The 25,254-nt window shown below is 45.5% G+C and overlaps 1 protein-coding gene across 3 annotated transcripts; it reads left to right on the top strand.

Annotated features, from left to right (window-relative positions):
* Nucleotides 1-497: 497 nt before the first annotated feature.
* Nucleotides 498-23,887, top strand: rc3h2 (ring finger and CCCH-type domains 2). Of its 3 annotated transcripts, none has more exons than XM_086152441.1 (20): nt 498-1,004; nt 8,756-9,084; nt 9,167-9,284; nt 9,719-9,952; nt 10,653-10,828; nt 11,858-12,058; nt 12,158-12,290; nt 12,745-12,863; nt 14,002-14,114; nt 14,351-14,653; nt 15,291-15,493; nt 15,604-15,914; nt 15,999-16,145; nt 19,987-20,127; nt 21,593-21,757; nt 21,823-22,057; nt 22,201-22,285; nt 22,633-22,840; nt 22,940-23,085; nt 23,461-23,887. In XM_086152441.1, exons 2-20 carry the CDS (start codon nt 8,854-8,856, stop codon nt 23,609-23,611), a joined length of 3,420 nt encoding a protein of 1,139 aa, XP_086008567.1. In that variant the 5' UTR covers nt 498-1,004; nt 8,756-8,853; the 3' UTR covers nt 23,612-23,887. The 3 variants fall into 3 exon arrangements, with proteins under 3 accessions (XP_086008567.1, XP_086008564.1, XP_086008566.1); XM_086152438.1 differs by having other exon boundaries at nt 15,601-15,914; XM_086152440.1 differs by lacking the exon at nt 498-1,004 and adding an exon at nt 4,747-4,891 and having other exon boundaries at nt 15,601-15,914.
* The last annotated feature ends 1,367 nt before the right edge of the window (nt 23,888-25,254 follow it).

Here is a 25,254-nt window from a genome sequence, read left to right as displayed (position 1 = left end):
CATTGCTCTGGTGTGAAATATTTCAAATTGTGATGCAGGACACTGCTTTGTCTGATGATGCATCGCCGCTTATTTTACACTTTAGATTTATAAACAAATTCATAAAAATTGACCTGAGTTACTACAATGTTATGACACAGTTGTAAACACCAGGAGCAGGCAAAACAGATGACATCATCAGTTTTCACAATTTAGTTTAGAGATGGAAGTGGAACATCCACGCATTAAGTAAAGTTGAATATCCCAAATGACATGTTTATAAATGTGTGAAAAATGGCTGGCAAAGAAAATGAGCGGTTGAGCCGCGCTTTCCCTTTTTTTTCACTTCTGCAAACGCCACGCACCGATCAGGCAGGCGGGAACGGTGAAGTTTACCGACAGGCGCGCTCTTAGTGTGCGTGTGCGTGTGTGTTTGTCCACGGTCTGTTCCTTTAAAAGGCAGACAGCCCACGCCTCGGAGAGCGACTTGCTCTGGCTTGCCCCCCCTCCCCTCCTCATTTCTTCATCTGATTTTCATCCTTCCATCACTCGGATTGTTAAACCGATAAAACGGCTTTTATTTTTTCTTTTTATTTATTTTCCTTTTTTTTTTTTGTGCACCACACCCCCGGCGGAGGAGGAGGGGGAAACGGGGTTAAAAAACCGCGCAAGATGCGTAACCGTGCGGCGGCGCTCCGCCTGCGCAGCCCGGTAGTGAGTTGAGGCTCCATCACACGGCGGAGCGATACGACCGGAGAGGGTGTGTGTGTGTGCGTGTGTGTGTGTCTGTGTACCTGCGCGGACGAGTCCATCATGCGATGAAAAGTAAACCCCCCTCGTCGCCCCCGGGGTATTTTTATATTGCGTTTGCCCCGAGATGCCCCCCGCTGCCCCCGCGCCATGATCGGACGGAGCGCCGCAGGTGGTGCCCAGCCGAGGAGGACCTTCTCCCGCCACCGCGGTGGACGCGCTCCCGTGCGTGACCCCAACATGTAGAACCTCGCGCCGCGGCGCCGTGCGTGAAGGTAAGTGACCTACACCTCAAGTGCGCGCTACTTTTTCTCCACCCATACCCTTTTACGCGAACGCGCACTCACACACACACACACACACACACAGACAGACACACACCTGCTTCTCCGACTGAAGCCTTTTTGACATTCGCTCTATAAATAGGAGCTGTTTACTTGCTCTCCTTCTTGCAAACGTGCACGCGTACAGCGCCCGCCTGCGGGAGATGAATAGAAAGTACCGGACTCCCAGTGGCGCCCGCAACTGGTGCCTTGGTTTCGGGGTTGGCGTGGGAGTGGGAGTGGGGGGGTAATCCGTGGATTCTTAGGTCTGACCTGATGGCCTTGCTGACATTGTATAGTTTTCATAGAGGTGGAGCTGTGGCTCAGTGTGTTTACAAGCATTTCAATTGTTTTTTTTTAATTCTTTTTACGGCTTATCCTGCGCTCAGGGTGCTAGAGTCTATCCCGGCTGTCATCGGGCCCGAGGCGGCGTTCCCCGCGGACCGTCCGTCGGGCGATCACAGGACCACGAATAGAGATGTGCAACCATTCACTCTCTCGGTCATATGTCATATAAAGATGTTCCGTCGCTCATTTACACGTCATGTAGAGCCTTGCAACCGTTCGCTTGCTCATTTTAGGGTCTCCAGATAACCTGATGCATATTTTTGGACCGTGGGGGGAAACCCAGACAGAAAGACCCCCATCGGGAATCGAACCAGCGACCTTCTTGCCGCGAGGCCGAAGCACGAGCCGCCTCGCCGACCCCGATCATAAGCATTCAATGTGAATTTGACAGTGTTTTTTAAATTTTGTTTTCAAAATACAAGACCTCGACTGCTTCTACCTAGTCCGGGCCGAAAGGGCAGCTCACGCGGGGGAGGCTTTGCGTTTCACGTAGCGTCGGGCTCCAGTCAATCTCCCCTCCCGGCGCGTCTCCGTGTGCGTCCGCTTTTGAGGTTAATATTTGACCTGCTCCTGCAGGAAGAAACACAAAACTCCAAACAATTTTTAATCCCAGTCTTAAGCAACACGTTGGCTGAATAAGATTGCATAACACCCCTTGCTTCGCTCCGGTCAGTGAATTAGCGCGGGGCCCCGTGTTGTTATCTGTGTAGCGGCTTGTGAGCTGTGAAGCTGCGCCCCTCCCCCGCTCCCCCCCCCCCCCACTCACAGCACTGCGATGACAGGCATAATGAATAAATAATCCAAAGAGTACCCACGCTCTCAAACTAGCGAGCAGTCAGGGTCGGAGCAGCCGTAGTATCTGGAGAACGGGCGACGGGTTTCAAGTCTTAACTCGTCGCTCTTGGACCTTGATCAGTTTTTTTTTTTTTTTTATTTAAGAAAACGACTTCCAAAATGGCCTCCAACGATTTCACACCAGCGTGTTTTTTGTTTTTCCGAGTGGGTTTTGTTGTGATTTTCGCCGGCGTCTTGCTGCGGAGCCTTTCGGAGGATTCGTCATGCTTGCAGCCCGACTCCTCGCGGGGGTCGCAGTGCCACTTAGCTGATTTAACAAACTTAGTCTGACTTGTTTACGTTTTGTAGGAATGAAGTTTGAAGCTTTTGTCAGCGTCGTGTTTATTCACTGTGTTTTACCCACTGCATTGTTCCCCTACGGTATATATAAGGAGAACCTGGTGCGAAATTAAAATCAAAATCAAATAAGTCGTAATATTTATTTCTTTTTCATTGCTATGAAGCCGGTTTAGAGAAACAGAAGATGTTGATAGAAAAAGTACGGTTGATTGAGAATTACGACAAAAAGACTTTTTGACTATAAGTTTCTTGTTCCTTTTTTTTTTTGTCAACACACACACACATGCACTCTCTCACACACACACACACACACACACATACACAGAATGTTGGAATTCCAGGGTCACGGTGACAGTGAGAAGGTGCAGGGAGTCATTCTTGTATTACTCGCTTCAAGGATGAAGTTCGAGGTGGTGTGTTTTGTCTGTGATCACGTGTTTGCATGTGTGTGTGTTTGCGTGCACAACTGTGGCAGGCAAGTGATGGGTGATTACTTAGATTCAGTTCTTGTCTCACCATGCAAAGGTGCACCATAACCATTTTTTGTTATCGTGAGTTATACGGGTTATCGAAACTTGGTAAATCCACTTCTTTGCATTATTTTTTTGTTTATCATCAAGATAAAGAATAATCACTTTAAAAGCATTATTTTTAAATGATTTTCCGGCTCTGTTAGACTCAAAGCCAATTGATGCTTTCTAAAAACACTTTCCAAGCACTATTTTGGGAAAAACTAAAGTTAAAAATAATCTTGTTAGTTTAAAAGTAGCAGTGATGGTAATAATCATCTGACTTACATGCACACTAACACCTCCTCCTGTAGTTACCGTGTTACATTACAGGTACAACTAGGCCAAGTCACCCAACCGGGCCGACAGAAATACTTGTGCTTGAGCTGCAAAGTGACACTTAAAATGTCACAGCCCGCCATAATCGCAAATGACTGCCTGCGAGGACACACTGAGAGAGCGACACACACACACACACACACACACACACACACACGTTAGATCAGGGACGGTCATATCGGCCAAACCACAGTCATCCATCACTCCTGCCTGCCAAACTCATGGAATCAAACAACTCCCAAGTGGTTGCACTTATTATTGGCTGGCAACTAACTTCTTGTTAATCAAGTTGAATGTTTGAATTAATTCATCATGTTTCGCCACTCAATTAGCGGCTTAATGACACAGTAGTCGTACGGTTACTTGCGCATTATTACTATCATAAAGATGCTAAGTTTTCCCCTGAAACACTGAAAATGACTCGAACATTGAAACGTGAAACGCCGGTTTGGAAACATGTAAGTCCTAGGCACGGGAATTGAAGGTGGCAAGATTTGGAAAACCTTGCGTCATGCCGAAAAGACAGCTCCAGGTGGAGCACGTCAGTCTGATGGGGTCTGTTTATCGGTTTTCAGGTAGTTTCTGGATGACTTTGTCCTTTCTGTGGATATAATCCACAGGGTTTGTTCATATTTCATGGTGATTCTTCTCAGTGTGCTTGAGGAGTTTTCAAAAACAATCAAAAGAGGAAACCAGACACCCACTCTAGCAATGTGTGTGTGTGTGTGTGTGTGTGTGTGTGTGTGTGTGTGTGTGTGTGTTGGGGGGTGGGTGGTTAAGACAGAACCGTTGGTATTGCCAACTGCTGGCTGGTAAGACACAATTTGTCTTGAGAAGACATCATGTCATATTTCAACTCATAAGTCGCCTGTATTGTGATTTGCTCACAAAAAACAAGTTTTTTTTTTTTAAAGAAGGACATAATAAATACATAAATGAAATGAAAATGAACAAGCTGCTCTTCTGTTAAAACCCTCTGCAGCTGACGACATGAATGAAGTTCTGGGTGTCTCAACACCATGGAAGTTCTGTCTGAGACACCTAATGTGTGTGTGCTTTTGTCCATGTCGCCCCACCGTGCTGCATGCATGCCCAGTAGTCTCCTGCCAAAGTTCTTTGTGCAAGAAACACACACACACACACACACACACACACACACACACACAGCTTCCTCCAGGAAGTTTGAAAAAGAGGCTCAGAGCAGGAACAGGTGCCAACGTGACCCCTCCAACACACAAACACACACACACAAACACACACACACACACACACACACACACACACCCTAATCCGAGCGCGGGTTCCATCCCTCCCCACCTTTCCAACTACCGTATCGAGCTGACCCACTCGTCGTGACCGAAACGGCGTCCACGGTCGTTGTTCTCGTCCACGCTCCTCGGCGGTGTGTGTGTGTGTGTGGTTGTTGGGGGCGGACACCGATATGCCGCGCAGTCCGTGGCACAAGTCCGTGGGACTGCGGAAGCCGAGGCGCATCGTGCGCTTTGGAAGGTGCGTAAAACTACCGGAATCGACCTATATTTCATTTAATCTAATTTTTGCGATCATTCAAAATGTTGCTATAATTATCCCTAAATGCTGCAGGAATAGGTGGCGAATTGAAAATTCAAAATGAAAGTGAAATTGTTTTTTGTATGTTTTCTTTTCTGTTTTTTTTTCTTTTCCCCTTGTGACTCAAGACATTAATATAGGTAAACCAGCCTTGATATGAAAAGAGGCACTGCTCTTTTGTGCACAATCTGTCCATATTTGGATGAACACATGCCGTTATGTCACACTCACAACTGGTAGAGTCGGTTAAACTGAGATTCATTGTCCTCTCTAATCAGTGTGTGTGTGTGTGTGTGTGTGTGTGTGTGTGTGTGTGTGTGTGTGTGTGTGTCTTTTTCCCCCCTCTTACTGTCTAAACCCCGAGATTATTTTTGAGCTCTTTTATGGCTCTGTGCAGTGCAGCAGCTGTTACTGTGTTGAGAAGCAGGGACAGGTGGGTGGCTACGCCAAGGCAACAGGTGGCCACTAGCCTCCTGCTCCAGGGGTAGACCATGCATGAGGTGAAATGTTACCTTGTGCCAAGAGAAAGCAGTAAATTCAGAATTTATATCCAGTATATAATTAGCAGGCTTTTAGGAAAGGAGTGGGATGAAGTAAGGCAGCGAGGGGATTCCTTTTTTTTTTCAAAGTGAGCTGTTCAGACAGATGCTTCAGGCTTTGGCGTTTAAAGAACAAACTGTGAGGCCCGGCTTCCAAACAGAGAGCATCTAAAATGCGCCTGAACATTTCTGATGATTTAAGAGAATAGTACGGAAGCATATTTTCAATTTCAGGCTTAGAAACTTGGAAGCTATTTCATATGAAAACGCAACCGTCTTCTTCTTCTCCTTTTGGCTTTTCCCTTCAGGGGTCACCACAGCGAGTCGACTTTCTCCATCTAACCCTATTCTCTGTATCCTCCTCTCTCACACCAACTACCTTCATATCCTCTCTCACTATGTCCAGAAATCTTGGTCTTCCTTGAGACCTCCTGCCTGGCAGCTCCAATTCCAGCATCCGTCTACCAGTATATTCACTCTCCCTCATCTGTACATGACCGAACCATCTCAGTCTGGCTTCTCTGACCTTCTCTTCAAAACATCTAACATGTGCTGTCCCTCTGATGGACTCATTCCTGATCCTATCCATCCTGGTCACTCCCAAAGAGAACCTCAGCATCTTCATCTTTGCGACCTCTAGCTCTGCTTCCTGTCTTTTTGTCATTGTCACTAGTTCCATGGCTGGTCTCACCACTGTCTTGTATACCTTTCCTTTCATTCTTGCTGATCGTCTTCTATCACATCGTACCCCTGACACTTTTCTCCACCCATTCCGACCTGCTTGAACCCGTCTCTTCACCTCTTTTCCCCACTCTCCATTGCTCTGGACTGTTGACCCAAAGCTCTTGAAATCCTACAACTTCTTGATCTCCACTCCCTGTAGCCCCACTGTTCTATCTGGGTTCCTCTCATTCCCACACATATATTCTCTTGCTGCGACTAACCTTCGATCTGCTCCATTCCAGCGCATACCTCCACCTCTCAAGATATTCCTTAACCTGTTCCCTGCTCTTACCACAGATCACAATGACATTTGCAAACATCATGGTCCATGGAGATTCCTGTCTAACCTCATCTCTCAGCCTGTCCATCAGGACTGTACACAAGAAGGGGCTCGCTCAGAGCTGATCCCCGATGGAGTCCCACCTCCACCTTAAACTTCTCTGTGACTCCTACAGAACACCGTACCACTGTCTCACTGCTAGCATACATATCCTACACCACTGTAACATACATCTCTTTCACTCCAGATTTTCTCATACAATACCAGAGTTCCTCTCTTGGCACCCTGTCATGCTTTTTCTAGGTCTACAAAAGAGCAATGAAGCTCCTTCTGACCTTCTCTGTACTTCTCTGCATTCTCAAAGCAAATACTGCATCTGTAGTACTCTTTTACATAACCCTATTGTATGGCTCATCAACTGTATCCCTTTATAGTAGCCTCAATTCTGCACATCCCCCTTATTTTTAAAAATGGACACTTCTTTATTACCCAGGCATCTTCTCACTCTCTAAGATCCTGTTGAATAATCTAGCCAGACACTCTATTGCTGCCTCTCCTAGACACTTCCACACCTCCACATGTATCATCAGGGCTAGCTGTCTTTCCACTCTTCATCCTCTTCATTGCCTTCCTCGCTTCACTATTAATTTACTTTATCTCTGATACTTTGAGATGTACAATTGTTACACCGCCATCCTTTGCCTCCCTTTCATTTTCCACATTTCTCAGCTCTTCAATGTACTCTTTCGATCTTCCCATCCCTCTTCTAGCATCTGTCAATACATTTCCCTCTCTATCCTTAATCACCCGGACCTGCTGTACATCCTCTACTGATCCTCTATCTCTCTGTTTTGCCAACCTGTATAAATCTTTCTCTCTCTCCTTACTGTCTAACTGAGCATACGAGTCATCGTACACCCTTTGTCTTGGCTTTGCTACCTTTTTCTTTACCTTATGTTGTATCTCCCTGTACTCCTGTCTGTTCTCTTCAGTCCCCTCAGCGTCCCACTTCTTTGCTAACCACTTTCTCTCTGTATATACTCCTGCACTTCCTCATTCCACCACCAAGTCTCCTTATCTGCTTTCCTTCCAGACGATACAAGTACTCTCCCACCTGTCTCCCTCATCACATTAGCTGCAGTTGTCCAGTTATCTGGAAGCTCTCCTTGATCACCCAGAACTTTTCTCAACTCCTCCCTGAAATCCATACAACACTCCTCCCTTTTTAGCTTCCACCACTTTGTCCTCTGCTCTGCCTTAGTCTTCTTGATCTTCCTTGTCACCAGATTCATCCTGCAAACCACCACCCTATGCTGTCTGCCTATTCTCTCACCTACAACTACTTTACAGTCAGCGATCTCCTTAAGATTTCATTGTCTATATTAGATGTAGTCTACCTGTGTGCTCCTACTTCCACTCTTATAAGTAGCTACCCTAGATTTTACAAAGACTGTGAGCCTCACATCTTAAGACTTTGCAAAGATTTTGAAAAGATTCGTGTAAAACTACAGCTGCATTCTTTCAGCATTTTTTCCACCATCCAATGTTTTCGCCGGGTATTTGCAGAGCCTCTGATATTTCAGTCTATTGTTTTTCTTTCTCCACTCGGTCGTGATACGTCGAAGTTGACATGATACATACCGGGCTGATCTGCTCACAGCTCCACCATCCGTTCCTCTTTCAGGAAGCTCTATACTGATCAGGACATCCTTGGACGTTTATGTTCATCCACATTGCAAAGAAATACGATCTGTGGCTCCAGTACCGCTCTCGTGATTGTTGGTCTACTAGGTTTTCTTTTTCCGGTTTTCTTGGAGCTAATCTGTTGGTTGGTGATTCAGTCTTTACGTTGACGTAACGCTGATGAAAGACTTGCGATAATATAAAACATGTTTGATAAGACTTAATACTACCAGCTTGCACATCTCAGGAGCAGCACGCTCTTGAGATGACGGGAGCGTGCTGTGACTTCGTTAAGACTCCAGTACGACTCTTCCGATTTACTCATGAGTTCCTCGTGACTGACAGTTTCATGTAAGGCATAAGTCAACTTCGGTTTATTTTTCCGTAATTTCCCTCCCAAATTTTTGGAAATTTCATGCTAAAATCCTGTAAATTTCCATGGAATTAAGGAAAGCACCCTAGAGTACTGTGATACGTATTCCATGCCGCTGAGGCTTAAATGTGTATTTTGGGTTGTGCTATCTTTGGAGCATCTATACATGTTATTTTACCTACCATGACATGTATTTTCCATCCCAGTCTACGTCAACACTGGCCATCGGGGTCTTTCGTCGGGGCCCGTCAACATGCGTCGCCTCTGAACTCGGGGTCGCCTCCCCCGCCGGCGCGGCGCCACAATGCCAGTCCAGGCAGCCCAGTGGACAGAGTTCCTGTCCTGTCCCATCTGCTACAACGAGTTCGACAGCAGCGGCCACCATCCCATCAGCCTCGGCTGCTCCCACACGGTGTGTAAGACCTGTCTGCATAAACTGCACCGCAAAGCCTGCCCCTTTGATCAGACGCCGATCGGCACGGACATCGACCAGCTGCCGGTAAACTGCGCCCTGCTGCAGCTGGTCGGAGCCGAGGTGAGTCATGCAGAGCGCGTTCGCCCCTGTGGTAACCCGCTAGTTTCAGTAACTAAACAAACTCTCTCTTGTGTTCTCTCAGCTCCCGGATGTGCAGCCGGTGAGTTTAAGCACTGAGGCAGAGATTGAGAGCTATGAGGCCTGCAGGGTGTGTGTGGAGGAGCTGGCTCTCTACCTTAAACCCATCAGTGGGGCGAAAGGTACGTGTGTGTGTGTGTGTGTGTGTGGGTGGACTTTTGGACATTTTTGATGGCAAATTAGTTTTACATCTGCGGACATTTATCAACAAAAAAGAAGACGCTTTTCGCAACAAATGTGCGGGGGCTGGAAATCGCCCGCCTGTGTGACTTGGCGTACATAATTCTCACACCTCTGAGAAGCTTCTGTGCTTTTATGGTGCTCCCACAGGAAAGATCAAGCTAACTGAAATCAGTGAGATCTCCTTAACCGGGGGATTTTTTTTTTTCCAAATCTTTTCATTATATTCATATCTGAATCGAGAAAAGACAGGATTTGGTGTTTTTAAGTTAATACCTGATGTGCTTTTAGGTTTTATATCATGTCGCTTTGCCGGCTCTCGAGACACTGTGCAGCTCCGCGCGGGAAAAATCGGTTAATATTCCCGTTCCTCCAGGCGTGGTGAACCTGAGTCCCAGCCTGCTCAGCCGGCCCATGCAGAGGAAGCTGGTGACCCTGGTCAACTGCCAGCTGGTGGAAGAGGAGGGCCGCGTGCGGGCGGTACGGGCGGGACGGTCGCTGGGAGAGAGGACCGTTACCGAGCTTCTCCTGCAGCACCAGAACCCCCAGCAGCTTTCTGCCAACCTCTGGGCTGCGGTACGAGCGCGGGGCTGCCAGTTCCTGGGGCCTGGTGAGTATGACTTTATACATCTTTAAAAATAAGCTAAAGGTTGCTAAATCAGCAAGGAAATCCCAAGAAAAACCACTAACATTGTCATGTTTTTGCGCTTAAACAACATACACACTGGAGAGGAGGAGGTAACAATGCTTTTACTCAGTAAAGGCATTGTTTACTTCCTCCAGTAAAGTTTACTGGATACATAGAGACCCAGCATTGCTTTGCTCCCGCTCTCTTTCACTGTATCAATTTGCCATTTTGTGATACCTCAAAGGGATTATATGCATAATATAAAATTAGACCCCATAACCAATATTTCTGTGACCATAACACCAATCATTTAAAAATAATCACTGCTTTTTTTTTTTTTGTCAGATTTGTGTAATTACATATTGATATTAAAAGTGACCTCTGAGTATCAGGTTATTTATTGTGTCAGATCTTCGTTTTTGTATAATGAATCTTTAAATGTAAACAACTTCATGAACCCTGGTGTCCAGTGATGATCACTCATAGGGCAGATTCTGACTGGGAACTTCACTGTCCCCATCATGATATCAAAATGAGTTTGTTGAAAGTCTGAGGACACCTGATTCAAAGGGGTTTTATTACATATCAACTAAGTTGTTTAAATACCAATCCCCTCCCGTCGGAGCCATATCTGCGTACATCCGACGATGCCGAATGTCTCCCATCTGTCCGTCCTCATCAGCGATGCAGGAAGATGCGCTGAAGCTAGTTCTCCTGGCCTTGGAGGACGGCTCCGCTTTATCCAGGAAGGTGCTCGTCCTGTTCGTGGTCCAGAAACTGGAGGCTCGGTTCCCACAGGCGTCCAAAACCAGCATAGGCCATGTGGTGCAGCTCCTCTACCGGGCCTCCTGCTTCAAGGTAGAGAAGACACACGTCTAACTTAAAGTATGCAAGGTATACAATTGTATTCCCCTGGATAAGTATTGTGAATGTTTATGAACTTATCCTGGGAGCTAAAAAAATAGATATCAATGGACAACCTTGCCTGCAAATGCACATCTCTCCACTTCTTCTTTGTGTCTTATTTTCCTCTGGCACTTTCATAACTACCTCTCAACGTGCCGTGAGCTAAACTACCAAACCAAGATGGACAAAGCCACTCTTTATCTGAATTAGTCACGGGGAACCTTGGAAAATCTCCCTTTTCAAATGTGAATTTTTGTTTCACAATGGATGTGGCGTAAAAGCTTCACGAGAATTAAGAAGATATGTTCCAGTGGATGAATGTGTGTGTGTGTGTGTCCATCGATGTGCATTTATTTGTCTGTTATCTGATGACAGACGTCGCCAGCAGGGCAGAAATGTCATCTATCTTTCTATATTTGTGCATCTTGCATGATGGATATGGAGCAATAGGGAAAGGTCAAAGCTTCTGAAAGCTTTTTACAACTGGATCGTAGAACTAACCTCAAGAGTTCAAGAGGTTTCAATCTGTTTGGATTTGGGATTTGTCTCTGACCCCAGCGGTGGTGTGTGGGTGTGTGTTGGTGTCTTATGATTACTCATCGGAGAGAATCTGGGAAGTGGAAGAATCCCTTTATTTGAATTGACTGCGAGTTGAGTGTCGGTCTGACGACGCCCACATACATCGGCAATGCAAGTCAGATTTTATTTATGTGGCGCCAGATTTAAAATGATTTACAGAAACCTAACATTCGGGGCAAGCACTTGGTGGCAATGGTGAAGAAAAATTTGCCTTTTACCTTGGACGAATGTTCGGGCCTTTTTCTGCTTTAACGGCCTCCCGGGACTGCACGCACTTAGCCGTGCGTCCAGAGACCATAGAGATCCGCATCCTATAAACACATCTTTTCATTCCTCTTCCTCCTCCTCTATCTCACAATTTCCCCGTCTTATTTCCCATCCTCTGCCCCGCTGTCCTCCCAGGTGACCAAGCGTGATGAAGACTCCTCGTTGATGCAGCTGAAAGAGGAGTTTCGTTTGTATGAGGCTCTGAGGAGAGAACACGACGCCCAAATCGTCCACATTGCCATGGAAGCCGGCTTGCGGATTTCGCCCGAGCAGTGGTCCTCTCTTCTGTACGGAGACCTGCTCCACAAATCACATATGCAGTCGATCATCGACAAGGTGCCACTGTACTAAATGCTCAAGACGAATGTCACCCCCTCCTTCCACACGTGCATCTGCATTTGTTTACGTTTAAAGTCCTATTTTTTTCCGCTGCAGCTGCAGTCGCCAGAGTCTTTTGCGAAGAGCGTCCAGGAGCTGACAATCGTTCTGCAGCGGACAGGAGATCCCGCTAACCTGACGAGCCTTAGACCTCAGCTGGAGCTTCTTGCCAACATCGACCACAACCCAGGTACGCGACTTGATTTCACAGGGCGACATCCGTGAGTCTCAACGGGACTTCTCTGGGAAGTCAGTTTAACAGGGGGATATCAGGATAACACACACGCTACTCAACATCACCATTTACCATTCCCTCGGTGAAAATATTAGACCACTGATGTCAGTATGTAGCCTTAGTAACGAAAACAGCAGGGATCCATCGGTGTGATACGTCCAATTTGAGCAAACTCAAAATATATCTGCAGATATTCATGCTCTCCAAACATGCGTTTTTCTGAAGGATTATGACAAGACAAGCTGGTTCACAACAACTTAATTGGTGGAGGTTTGCATACCACAACCCCCCAAACTATTCTCCTGGAGTTATTAGAGGCGTTCGCCTGGATTTCTTTCGTTGACATTTTGCTCGCTTCCTTTTCGCGTCGTCGCAAAGCCTTTTTTTTCTCCGTGTGATCTGTTTGCAGATGACCTGGCTCCCTCATGGGAGGAACTGGAAGGTGTGATGCTGGCCGTGAAGCTGGTGGTTCACGGACTTGTGGAATTCATACAAAACTTCAGCAAAAAGAGCCACGACAGCCCACAGGTTCGGTTGTACAATGCATGAAATGAAACAAGCTGAGAGGATCAATAATTTTCATATATATATATACACTGCTCAAAAAAATAAAGGGAACACTTAAAAAACACATACTAGATCTAAATGAATGAAATATTCTTATGAAATACTTTGCTCTTTACACAGTTGAATGTGCTGACAACAAAATCACACAAAAATGATCAATGGAAATCAACTGTATCAACCCATGGAGGTCTGGATTAGGAATCACACTCAAAATTAAAGTGTAAAAACAAACTCCAGGCTGATCCAACTTTGATGTAATGTCCTTAAAACAAGTCAAAATGAATCTGTGTTGCTTCCTGTTGCTTCCTATGATTTCACAGAAGTTGTGATTGACTTGGAGTTACATTGTGTTGTTCAAGTGTTCCCTTTATTTTTTTGAGCAGTATATATATATATATATACATATATATGAGGTGTAGGGTATGAATGGAGACATTTTTTGCATCTATGTGAATAACATCCTGCTGCTTTCCCCCTCGTTCCCTGGAGTTTACGCGTGAAAGCATTTCCGAAATGGAAGATCATATTGTCGCTGCAAACTTGAAATGCTTCAACTCAAACCACTCAGAGCGAGAGCTCTTCTTCCGTTACAGTCCCTCTCGGTGGGCTCTTTTACCGTGACGTATTCTCACAAAGTGCTGGATGTCACAACTGAGTAAGTCTGACAGAGGCGCTTCTTTTCGGGAGGTTAGACTATAATCCGGCCAACTCCAGCTGACCTTCAGTTGGCCTGTCTCGGGTAACCATGACCAGGGGTGACCATTTTAAAAGGTCAGCCTCAGTAACGCCACTAACAGTCTAGTGTTTAGTGCAGTAATACTATGTTGCCTTGGAAATGAGTGCTTTACTGCCGTCTGTGTTTGATATTAGTTTAATATTAAGTGTCACGAGCTAGGATATAATCTGCAAATGCAGAAAAGACACGGTGAATAAGGTCTTTAGGTCATAAAAAATCAGTGTAAAACATTAACTTTCATGTTGTATTGCATTTACACTCACTAAATGCAAAGTGATTCTTATATTTTAACAATATATAGACTGTACGCAGCAGAAGGAAACAGATTGTTAATGGACACTGTGTCTGTGTGCATTTTTGCAGCCTCAGGCTAACACAAAGTACAAAACCAGCATGTGCCGGGATCTTCGTCAGCAGGGGGGCTGCCCACGAGGAACCAACTGCACGTTTGCGCATACGCAGGACGAGCTGGAGAAGTGAGTGAGAGCTCACATTTTTGCAGTATTCTAGATCTTTTTGTAAAAAAATAAAACCAGAATTGATAAATGTTTGCTGTTAAACTGTGGGGTATTTTAAATTCCCCACACGAAAGATGTATTAACTATCCACCACCATGTGCATGGATACAGACATACTGTATCATTCTAAAAACACATGAATACAGAGCTTATCCTTTGTGTTTTCCCTCCTCTGTTCTACATTGTTTTCACAGATTCAGACTAAGGAACAAGAAGAGCAGCAGTGTTAGCCGCGCATTTCCTTTAGTTATGGGAAAAACCTTCACTGTGGAAGGAAGCGTTCATGCGGACGGGTCTGCGGGGGCTGGGCAGGCAACCAAAGCTACAGGAGACAACGCGGCGGCTCGGGTGGAGGGGGTTCCTGGTCTGACTCACCAGCAGCTGATCTCCAGAGGCCTGGATGTGATGGATGAAATGAAAAGAACAGTGCCAAATGGATCCAGTCTACCCAACGGGCTCTCTGCCGCAAATAGAACCATGTCAGGGCCACCAGAACAGTAAGATCATTTATGTCGAACACATCAAGACCCGCAGAAATCAACGCGTACGTACATTTACATAGAACAGGGTTGGGCAAACTACGGCCTGCGGGCCACATCCGGCCCGTTGGTCTTTTTAATCCGGCCCGCCAAAGATTGGTAGAGAATTCATACTTGATGTGAATGACTGAATGATTGGATCAATGAATGTGGGAGCTCAAACAGGAGATTATTTCATTTTTGGAGCTACTTGATAATTTTCCTGAGTTGATTGAGACAGATTAGCTTTGTGATTTAGCCTTTACCGTGGACATACTGACACACATGAATGAGCTGGATGTGAAGCTACAAGGGAAAAAGTGGTCCGTGCATGAAATGCAAGCAAACATCACAGCTCTTAGGACATTTGAAGGTTTTGAAAACCAGCAAATGTCAGCCGAGTCCGATAAACATTGTTAACAAATGCGTTTTGTTTTTTTTTTTTAATGTATCTTATCTCGTGGTGACCCGACCAATGTGCCCCCTGAGCCCAAAAGTTTGCCCACCCCTGACATAGAAGGTTACGTCAAGGTCTGAAAATATACCGGAGTTACCGTGCTTGCAGCGCTATCGTTTCAGATGAGCTTCCTACCGAGTCTGTTCTCGTGTCCTGCAGGAAGCCCGGCTCCCCGCCAAGGACTCCCGTCAGTCACTCTTCCACAGCTTCCACTTTGACCCCGCTTGGACGGCCCAGCGGCGGCAGTCCCACTTCCAAACATGCTCAGTTAATGCTGCGAGCCCCGCATCCATCTCAGGCGTCGGACCTTTACTATCAGGAGCCCCGCTCCTTGTACGACAGTGGCCATTACCCACCGACCTGTGAGTGCTTTTTTTTTTTTTTTTTTGCAACAGCATCAGCCATCTTTTTTTATTGCAATGTTTACCATGTCATTTTCTCTCTCTCTCCTCCTCCTCTTCCTCCGCAGCAGGTTCCTATTACCCATCCTCTCTACACCCCCATCACAAACCCTGCATGGCACGGTTCCTCAGATCTTCCAACGTCCAAGAATCGACGCTGCCGCCTTCCATCGGCCCTCCTTCGGCCTCCTATTCCAATGACCCTCAAATGCCGCAGCCGCCATCTTCCTCTTCCTCGGGATACCCGCCTCACCCGCCTAGAGATCGGCTGGGACCCCATCCCTTCCACCCCCACTCGGGACAGCCTCAGTATGGACCGCTGGCCCCGGCCCACGGGGTTTACGCGCCCCTTTATGACAGCAGGAGAGTGTGGAGGCCTCAGGTGAGCTTTTCGTAGAACCTCCCGGTGCTGGATTTTTGGAGAAATCTTTCCTGCCGTTGATTATGCGTATTATTATCATTCTAGCTGTACCACAGGGAGGACGCGAGGAGTAACTCGCTGCCCCCAGAGGTGCTTCATTCCTCCGTTTACCAGCCCCCACTCAGGGAGAGATTCAACTCGCTAGACAGCAACTACTGCTCTGGAGTTGAGCACCGAGCCGGGCTGCACAGGGTAGGTGAGGGGGTCTAGCATACGCCGACCCTTCGACTCTGCCGCACAAACGCAATATTGGTGATGAACAAGGATGGATCAGTCAGCAGGTGGAGATGGAGATGTGGTCGGAGGTGGAGGTTTAGTGTTTTTCATTTGATGCTGTTTGTATGTCATAAAAATGTAATCCATGGATATAATTGCGAGCCTGTGACCATCAAAGGTAAAATAGACTTTCCATATTTGTATGTGTTTATGTGTGTGCATGTGTGGATAAGCGGGGTTTAATGTAGTTTCCCCTGTGTATTTCTGCTATTTTTTTTTCTCTCTGCTTCATTCCGGGTTTTAATTGGTATGAAGTGTGGAGGGGGGACACGCGGGAGAAAACACTCTGTGGTTTTGTCCTCTCCTTTTCATTTTGTTTACCGCTCACTCTTCAAAACAAAAAAAAAAAAAAAAGAGGGAGAGTCTTAGATCCCCTGACATGTCGGTGTATTTCTCCTGGTAACCGGGCTGTCAAATTACCCAGCGCACCCCTCTTCTGAGGCAACCAGAGCTGAGGCTCGGATTGGCTTTTTTGGTGTTTTTTATCAGAACGCAACCCGAAACACATTCACAAATTAACAAATGAACAAAAGGAAAAAAGCTTTTTTTCAGACAACGCAACTTGTACAATGTCGATTTATCATGCCTTCAACTTCTACACTGTGGTCATATATTGACTTTATGAAAGTAAAATCCCCAGTGGTAATTTTAGATAAATAAAAACAAAGCGGTGGCGCAGTTGTTGCCTCATAGCCAGAAGTTCTGTGGTTCAGTTCCAACAGTGGGCCTTTCCATGTACAGTTTGCATGTTCCACCTGTGTCTTCGTGGGTTTCCTCCGGGTTCTCCGGTCTCCTACCACGGGCCAAACGTATGCTGGTTTGTTGGAGACTCTAAATGACCAAGATGGTGGTCTCTAAATGCACATGAATGAGAGAGTGAATAGTGGTACGTCTCCATCACATGCCAATGAGAGGGTGAATGGTTGTATGTCTCTACATGTGGCCGTGTGATCGATTGGCGACCTGTCCGGGGGTAAACCCGTCCAATGACAGCTGCCCCCCGCAACCGGGACCGCAGGATAGAGAATGAATGAACGAATGAATAAAAATAAAGCTCTTGACACTAAGTTCCTTCGCTACAGGCTGCTATCAGGATACAGCTTTCCCCAGTTGTTTTATGGACATTTTATTTCTATGTTGTCATATAATTTCCACATTAATGGGTACCTGTTCGTACAGCACTGTGAGCTGTGAGGGAATTACACGCCTTGCTTTTAGCTTGCATCGGTTATTGCCTCATGGCGATAAACCTGGGCTTTGTTTGGTGAACTGAGCCTTTCTCCCAGGAGTAAATATTGGCCAGATCATAGTTTCCCGAAGAAAAGTGAATACCGCAAGCCGTCCCCGGTGTGCCGATGGGACCTGCTGAAATGCAGCAGGTATGAGGATCGGCTCACAGAAAGGGATATGAGATGGAGCGGGCATGGCGTAGCACAGATCTGGGATTACGCCTTCATCCATATCGTCTGCTTTTCAAAACAGAACGGCTGAAATAACATCGATGTCCACAGAGTGACATTTTAATTTCCTTGTGGATTATGTGCTGGGAAAAGTCAGTCCTTCTCATTTAGTTTACCTTCACAGGCTCCTGTCCAGACCAGAGCAATGCTTAAAAGTATGTGTTAGTTTTTATCTTTTCCCCACTTTGCCATTATCATCTGGCTTTCCTCTCAGTCCAGATCTCTTGAATATGAGTATATTTCTCCTGCTGGTACAGCTTTTTAAGGCTGAATATCAACAGGGTGGTGCGGTGGTTAGGGCCTCTGGCTCAGATTATAAAGATCCCCGGTTCGATTCCGATTGGTGGCTTTTCTGCGTGGAGTTTGCATGCTCTTCCTGTGCCTGTGCGGGTTTCCTCCGAGGTCACCGGTTTCCTTCAACAGTCTAAAATATGCATTAGACTCAAAGGACACACTGAACGTGTGAAAGTGGGAGTCTCTATGTGATGTGTAAATGAGGGAGTGAAAGTTTGTATGTCCAGATGATCTGTGAAGAAGAGAGCGAATGGTTGCGATCGGCTGGCGACCAAATCCAGGGTGACCCCCGCCTCCTGCCCGATGACAGCTGGGGTCTCCCCCCCTCCCCCCCGTGACCCTGAATGGAGGATAAGCCCTGTAGATTACAGATGGATGGATGAATTTCTGTGTTCTATTATTTTGTCTTTTGTGTGTGTGTGTGTGTGTGTGTGTATGTATGTATGAATGTGTACAATATTTATTTTTTGCATTCTGAGAAAATAATCCAATTTAATGAGCCAAAACGAGACATTTAAAAAAAAGAATGATGCAAGCTATAATCCGTGCAACAATTAACGCATTGATCCGTGCAACAATGAATGCCTCCTGAGTAAACACATAAACCCATTTGCACTAATTGACGTGAGTTCTTCTCATGCCAAACAGAACACTTTACATCATTTACCACCGCTTCCCTTCCTTCAGTTTCTTTTTCACACCCACGTACCAACTCACCTCTACCTTCCTTGCCAGCCACAAAGCTGTAGCACGTCGCTTCAGCCTCCTCTGTAGTCCTCCCACTTCTCACATAAATATGTTTCTGCCTCCCCCCACTCACTTCCTCCTCTCTCACATCCTCTCACGGCACTAACATGACGCCCAGAACGGCTTTTATGGTTTATCAGCAGTGCTATGTTGTGCCACGTGTTATTCTCCACATTTCTACGATCAGGCACTGCTTTTTGAATTAAAAAAAAAAAAAAAAACCCTACTTGAAAAATTCACAAATATTTTCTAATGTTATTGTGATGCTGTGTTGTATTTTTTGTCACAGATCACAGAAATGGTTATTACCTTGTAATGCCAGGAATCAGAGTGGATGCATTTGGATTTTCATTGAAGTGAAGCTCATTCGCTGCATTTTTATTTCCGGGAAAACAACTTTATATAATGTTTTCAGCCGTATTCAGAAATGATAACAAATTTCTCTTGCGCTGTGACAGATTCCATTTAATTCTTCCATCAGATTTAAACTCTGAGACCCTTTGGCTCCACCGTAATAGTATAACATTAATTAGACCCTAAAGTAATTTTGTTCACAGTCAATTGTAAAAATTGTAAATTTAATATAGCATAATTCTCACTGATTCCTTTTTTTTTTTTTTTACATCAAGATCACATTGCCCCCCCAAGTGCAAAGGAATAAAAAAACCCTGTATGGCAAATCCATCCTCCTATTGCCAGGCAACTGTCATTCCCAAAAAATAGCATACAGCCTCATGACAGGCTCTCATTTAGAAGACGAAGCAATGTGATGAGACCTCCTGCATTTTATACCCTGATTTTGGCCGCACTCGAAATAAACACGATGCTAATCCCTTCAGTTCCAATCGCTGCCATTCTCCGTCCCAGCGTATAAAATAAATCACGTGGGTGCGATTATCATGACAGGGGTTTGGACACCACGTTCTCTAGACTTCTCTTCCGTCTGAGAGAAGCCAATTATGAGTTAGTTATGATTGACGACGTGGTCAATAATCATCTCCCGCATTTCACGTGAGCCCCATGCTACACCTCACCGATCCATGCTTGGCCAAATTGAATTAAGTTCCAGCTTTTAGATGTTAGTCATACCTGTGAATATATTTCTTTTTTTTAGGAATCCAAACAATTAATCAACTCGTAGTTTCCTTCTAGCCAATGCTATTGTGATATAACATCATACAAACAGCACTTATATTTAAAGTAATCCATATTGCCAACAGAACATAGATTGAGATGTTCCAACGCTGTCTTGTCAGGACTACAGCCGTGTTCCTCTGGGCTACGAGGATCTGTTCAGTAGGAAGCAGGAGCAGTGGGCTCATCATCATCACCATCATCACAGCGCCAGCAGGCCCTCCCAAGCCTCCTCCATCTTCACCATCGACTTTGGAAGCGAGGTAGAAAGCAAATACCAGACATCTCACTGCTTGTGCACACAACCGCCCAAACAGGAGCGTGTGTGTGTGTGTGTGTGTGTGTTTGTGCGTGCGCGTGTATGTGCACGCACCAATCAGAATATTTGACGTCCTGTAAACAATCACTGCTGTCGCACGTAGTCAGAACGATCCCGTTCCACGTGCATTGTGTGTTTTGAAAATACATTTAAAGCATTTAATTCTTATTCCAAAAAGCTTGCGCTTAGGCTGTGTCTAATGTTATTTAAGTAGGAGATAGTTGCTTAGCAACTGTGGGCGAAGATATCATAGCACAATTGTGGCCTGTGTATGTGGGCGTGGGAGTGTGTGTGTGTGTGTGTGTGTGTGTGTGTTAGAGAGAAAGAGAGAGAGAGACAGACAGAGAGTAAAAGCAGGAGGAGAGAATTTAACAAGCAGTGACTCAGGCTTTGGGCTGAGTAACTCTTTGTTTAACAGGATGTCTGATGTGTATATGTAAATATATTTTACAGAAAAATGTCCAGCAGCCACATAAAAAACATGAGCATTCGTAAATACACTGGCATTTATCTATTTTTGACACCAGAGGAGGCTGGTGTCTCTTTATCTATTGATCAGGTTGACTCAAACGTACACCTGGTGAAAAGATAACCGTGATAACAGTGTGTATTTTATACTTAGAACTTTTAGTAAGAGAAAAACTATTAAACAAGCAAGAACCCTTTAATGTGAAAGCTAAAGTCTCCTACTGGTCTCATTATCTGAGCCTTAAAATGGAAATACAAACTTTATTTTCATCTGAAATTTATGTCAGAGTGTGGTTAAAACTTCGTCTGTATTAAAAGAAGCCTGGGATAACTCATCTTTTAAATGGAATACACTGTATGCCTAGATGATGAAAGGGCTGAGGCGAATTTAAAAAAAGCCTCATAGAAGGAGGAACAGGAAAGCTGTACTTCCATCATTCTGACTGGAAAATACAAACAAAAGGCTTCGCTTTTTTTTTCTCCACTTGATATACTTTTCTGTTGCCATGGCTACGTCCTGTCTCACCCCTCCCGTCCCTGTTTTATACGCCATCTTTGACACAGATTCTGTGTTTTTTTTTCTAAATAAAGCCTCTCTGGTCTGCCGTGGCCACCAAAGCAGCCAAACACAGGCCATAACACACTTGTCATTGCACGGCGCATTGTCATTGGTTTGGTTATACCCCCACACTCTCTCTAAAACGAAAAAAGGCCAAAGCAAGCGGATAGACAGTGGGCTATGTAATGTCCTCGCCTTCTTAAAACAATTGCCTTATTTTTTCCACTTTTTCAGAAAAAACAAAAAAATGAGCCATATGCAGAACATGCATTTTTGCATAAGCTTAATTGTCAAAAAAAAAAAAAAAAGGCAATTATTTGAAGAAGGTGACGATAAGCTGTAATAAAGCACTGCCATCTTTAAATATCTGTCTGTTTTCCAGCACGTGGAGAGCGGTGGAGGCCAGTGTATGGGCTGCAGGTACAGAGGCGAGGAGAGTTTAGCTCATTACTCGCCGTGGTCGTGCGGCACCATCGGACCCTGCCTCAGCCCCTTCGAGCCGGAGATGCTCTCGCACACCGCTCCTCACTCCTGCGCAGATCACGGGGTAAGATCCGTCGCGTGGGTATTTCTCTCTTACAATCTCACACTCATAGGATTTTGCCCTCGCAGGAGTTGGATACCAAAATCGGCGGTAGCGGTGGTGCGGAAAAGCGATGGTTGCATTCACTGGATCACTACCGGCGGCTGAAAGATGACGACCCCATCGTTCCCTTCAGCGAGGAACCCATCATTTCCAAGTGGGGCGCCATATCCAGGGCGTCGCGCACGGGGTACCACACCACCGACCCCGTTCAAGCCACCGCCTGCCAGGGCGGTGCCAGCACCACACCCGTCAACTTTAAAGGTGAGGGTGGATGAAGGCTGGCGTCAGGATAAATAAGAACTCAACATGAACGTCTTCACAGCTTCTCTGCCACCGACATAAACAACAACACTGATTAAAACTGCACCGTGGGTTTAAATACAGATGTGTTTTTTTTTTTGAAGATTACAACTCGCACTTGGATCGCAGTGACTACAGGTGGAGCTCCAGAGGATCAGACTCTTCCAGTCACTCCAGTTTCCTGGAAAGGTAGGAGACGTTCTCGTCTGCCAGCTTCCGTTCTTAACCTTCTGTGGTGGCGCAAGGTTCGAGGGATTTTAAAAACCGCCGACCTCGACAACGGCGCTCGGCGAAATGAATTCCTGATCGCCCTCCACACATTCGCTCCGATTCTCCCTTTCACTCGTCAGGATGTGCCACGGTCGTCCGCTTTCTGTGTACTGACTTAAAACAGAACTGCAGGCTGCGTTTTAATTTAAAGAGCAGTCATGACATATCGGTTACATGGTTTTACTCCTCTGTCATCGATTATGGTATTTTTTGCACATCTAGTAATTCTGTGTCTCTGTGTCTTTTTTTGGTGTGTGTGGATATAGTGAACATGTCTGTGCCTCACAGCTGCACGGCCACCGGACGTCTCTGAGCGGTGCAGACAACATCGCGTCTGATTTGCAAAACCACCCGGTCGCCTACGGCCAGGACGGCGAGCGGGTCGACAGCGAGCCGGACCCGGGCCGAGACATCGAGCTGGAGCTCTGCGCTCTGGACTTGGAGGACTCGGACGCCCAGAAGAACAAGTCTCAGGTGTGTGATAATTGAGAGATTTAAAATGGAAGTTAATATGAAATGCACTGTGTGAGATAATTCTAATGTAAATAATGATTTTTCTTCTTTATCTCACAGGAGTCTTTAGACTTGGCCACTCCACATTCTCAGGACGCCACACACCTCCTCCCGCCGGCCCGCTCCTCCCCCATCGAGTGTCGCAAATCAGACGGTCCTCTGGCCGAGAAGATGGACACCCACCTCCTGAAGAAGCTGGCTTTCAGGTGTTGTACCAGAAGCGTAGCGCCGAATCTGTAACAGAACATTTGACCAAATTCTTCCGATTTTAACATTTAAATTGAATTGGGGATAAAAAATGGTCGAGTAAGTAAGACTCGTGTTTTTCTGGTAATCTTATTGTATGTTATCTGTTATTTGATTTTCATATCATCATCTTCTTAAAGTGGTCATTTAGACAAAAATGACTTTTTTCGCTAAATCAACCCCTTACTCAACATATGGATTAGTTTTAGTTTTTTTTTTGTTTATCGAAAAACTTGACTTCGGCGATTATTTTAAGAAGGCGACGATATTCCGACAGGGATCAAGTTGATGAAGTGGTTCTAGCTTTCTCCCGCTCCCGCTTTCCTGTTTTCCAGAAAGTCCCTGTCTCCTGGGCGGCTGGTGTCAGGCGGTCTGGGAGTGGGCAAAGGGGTGCTCGGGGCCGGACCTCCCCGCGTTGTTGGGGACGCCTCTCCCCGGCGTTGCTCCGAAACGCCAGGGACGGAGATGCTGCTCAACGGAACCTAAAGAAACAGGAAGCCCCGACTCTTCCTGTCTGCTCAGTACCAAAGCCGGGCTTCTTGTCCACCGCCTGGTTCAAGGACGGACAATTGTATGCCTGAATAAATGTAACTGACTAGGGTGAGGGTTCCGGCATTGGGTGAGGCACGGTAAACAACTTCCTGCTATTGAGTCAGTGGTTCTCACCGAACATATGTTGCTTCACAAGGGAAATGACTCATTTTGCTGCTTACAGTCAGTGACAAGTTTCCCTGGACTGAAATAATAATGATTGAATTTCCCCTCCATGGCCAGGACAGCCTGAAAGCATCACCGCCAAACAGTTACAAACTATTACACGGCTTATCTAGTGTGCTGTGGTTTAACACAGCGTACTTATGTTCGACATGCAAAAAGAGTTTTTCCTGAGTCATGCCATATACCATCTTAACCTGACTTAATTTTAATTTCTCTAAAAAGCGGAGAGGGTTTACAAAGTCGGGAACATCTCCTCTCATCAGCTGCAGAAAATCATTACTTTATGTTACACCTAGACGCATAATATACGCCCCGTCGAGTGGATTTCTTTAACAGCTTGTGCCTTGAAAAAGTGACGATTCCTCCAAGGCAGGATTCCTCTCTGCTGATGCCCCTCGTAGATCACGTCCAATGAAAACCGCAGTGTTATTTATCGTACCTCGAAAGTTTTTGAGACTCCCTTTCTGCCTTTCTTACTCTGCAACTCTGCTACTCTGTTTAGCATACGCTTCTCTATTAAGCTCATGCAACAGAGGCGTCGTTCATATAAATGAATAGATATAGTATATATAACTTTCTGATACAACAAAACAAAAGATTGAAAAAGTAGAAATAGAGAAGGAATCCAGCTCTCGAAGAAAACATACTGCCGGAAACAGAGGTCTCAATCATGCTAATACTCAAAGAAAGCCTCTGTGTCTTGAGGGGGTCATATGATGCTGTAAAAGTGGACTCGCCCCCTGCTTGTGTCATGAGGTCTCAGAAAACAAGGACACAGTCTAATGCTGAATTGGTCAATGATCGTTTGTTCCCGAGTGGGTGTCCGATCCCACAAAAAATCTGGATATTTGTACTCTTTGTTTACAATTTATCTTCATTTTTCCTTCTTGGACTCATGCTGCATCACCGAAAAAAAAAAAAAAATCAGGATCGTTCTTGAAATGTCGTTGTTTTTACGAGCAGCAGATATAGCTGATTTGGTTTCATAAGAACCTTGTCTTATATTCATATAAATATATGGTATAGATACATATAGCACATTTCAAAGCATTTAAACTTGCTGAATACACACCGCACACACTCCATCACCAACATTGACCACGTGACTGCAGCAGTTAAAGTATAAGGAGTCGCATGGACTTCAATGTAACACCAGAAAGACTCAAAAATAGTCTTAAAGCATCGGGTAAATTTTCTTGGGATAAAAATGGTTTACATCTGAATCAAAAATTCTCTTTGGAAATGTAATCGTTCGGCTCGCCGGTTAACCAGGCAGGGCTGGATCGTGAAGCTGATGCTGTTCAACGGCACAATCGGTGACACTGAAGTAACTCCAGGACTCCTCAGTCATACGACCCAGTGGCCTTTCTCACCTCGCAACACACAACAAATGTGAAGCTTCGCTGCCGTTT

Source organism: Fistularia commersonii, chromosome 9 (genome assembly GCF_037954325.1).
Source record: "Fistularia commersonii isolate RoL2024-O1a breed Wild chromosome 9, RoL_Fcom_v1.0, whole genome shotgun sequence".
Taxonomy (NCBI): domain Eukaryota; kingdom Metazoa; phylum Chordata; class Actinopteri; order Syngnathiformes; family Fistulariidae; genus Fistularia; species Fistularia commersonii.
This window is presented reverse-complemented; position numbering and strand designations above follow the sequence as displayed.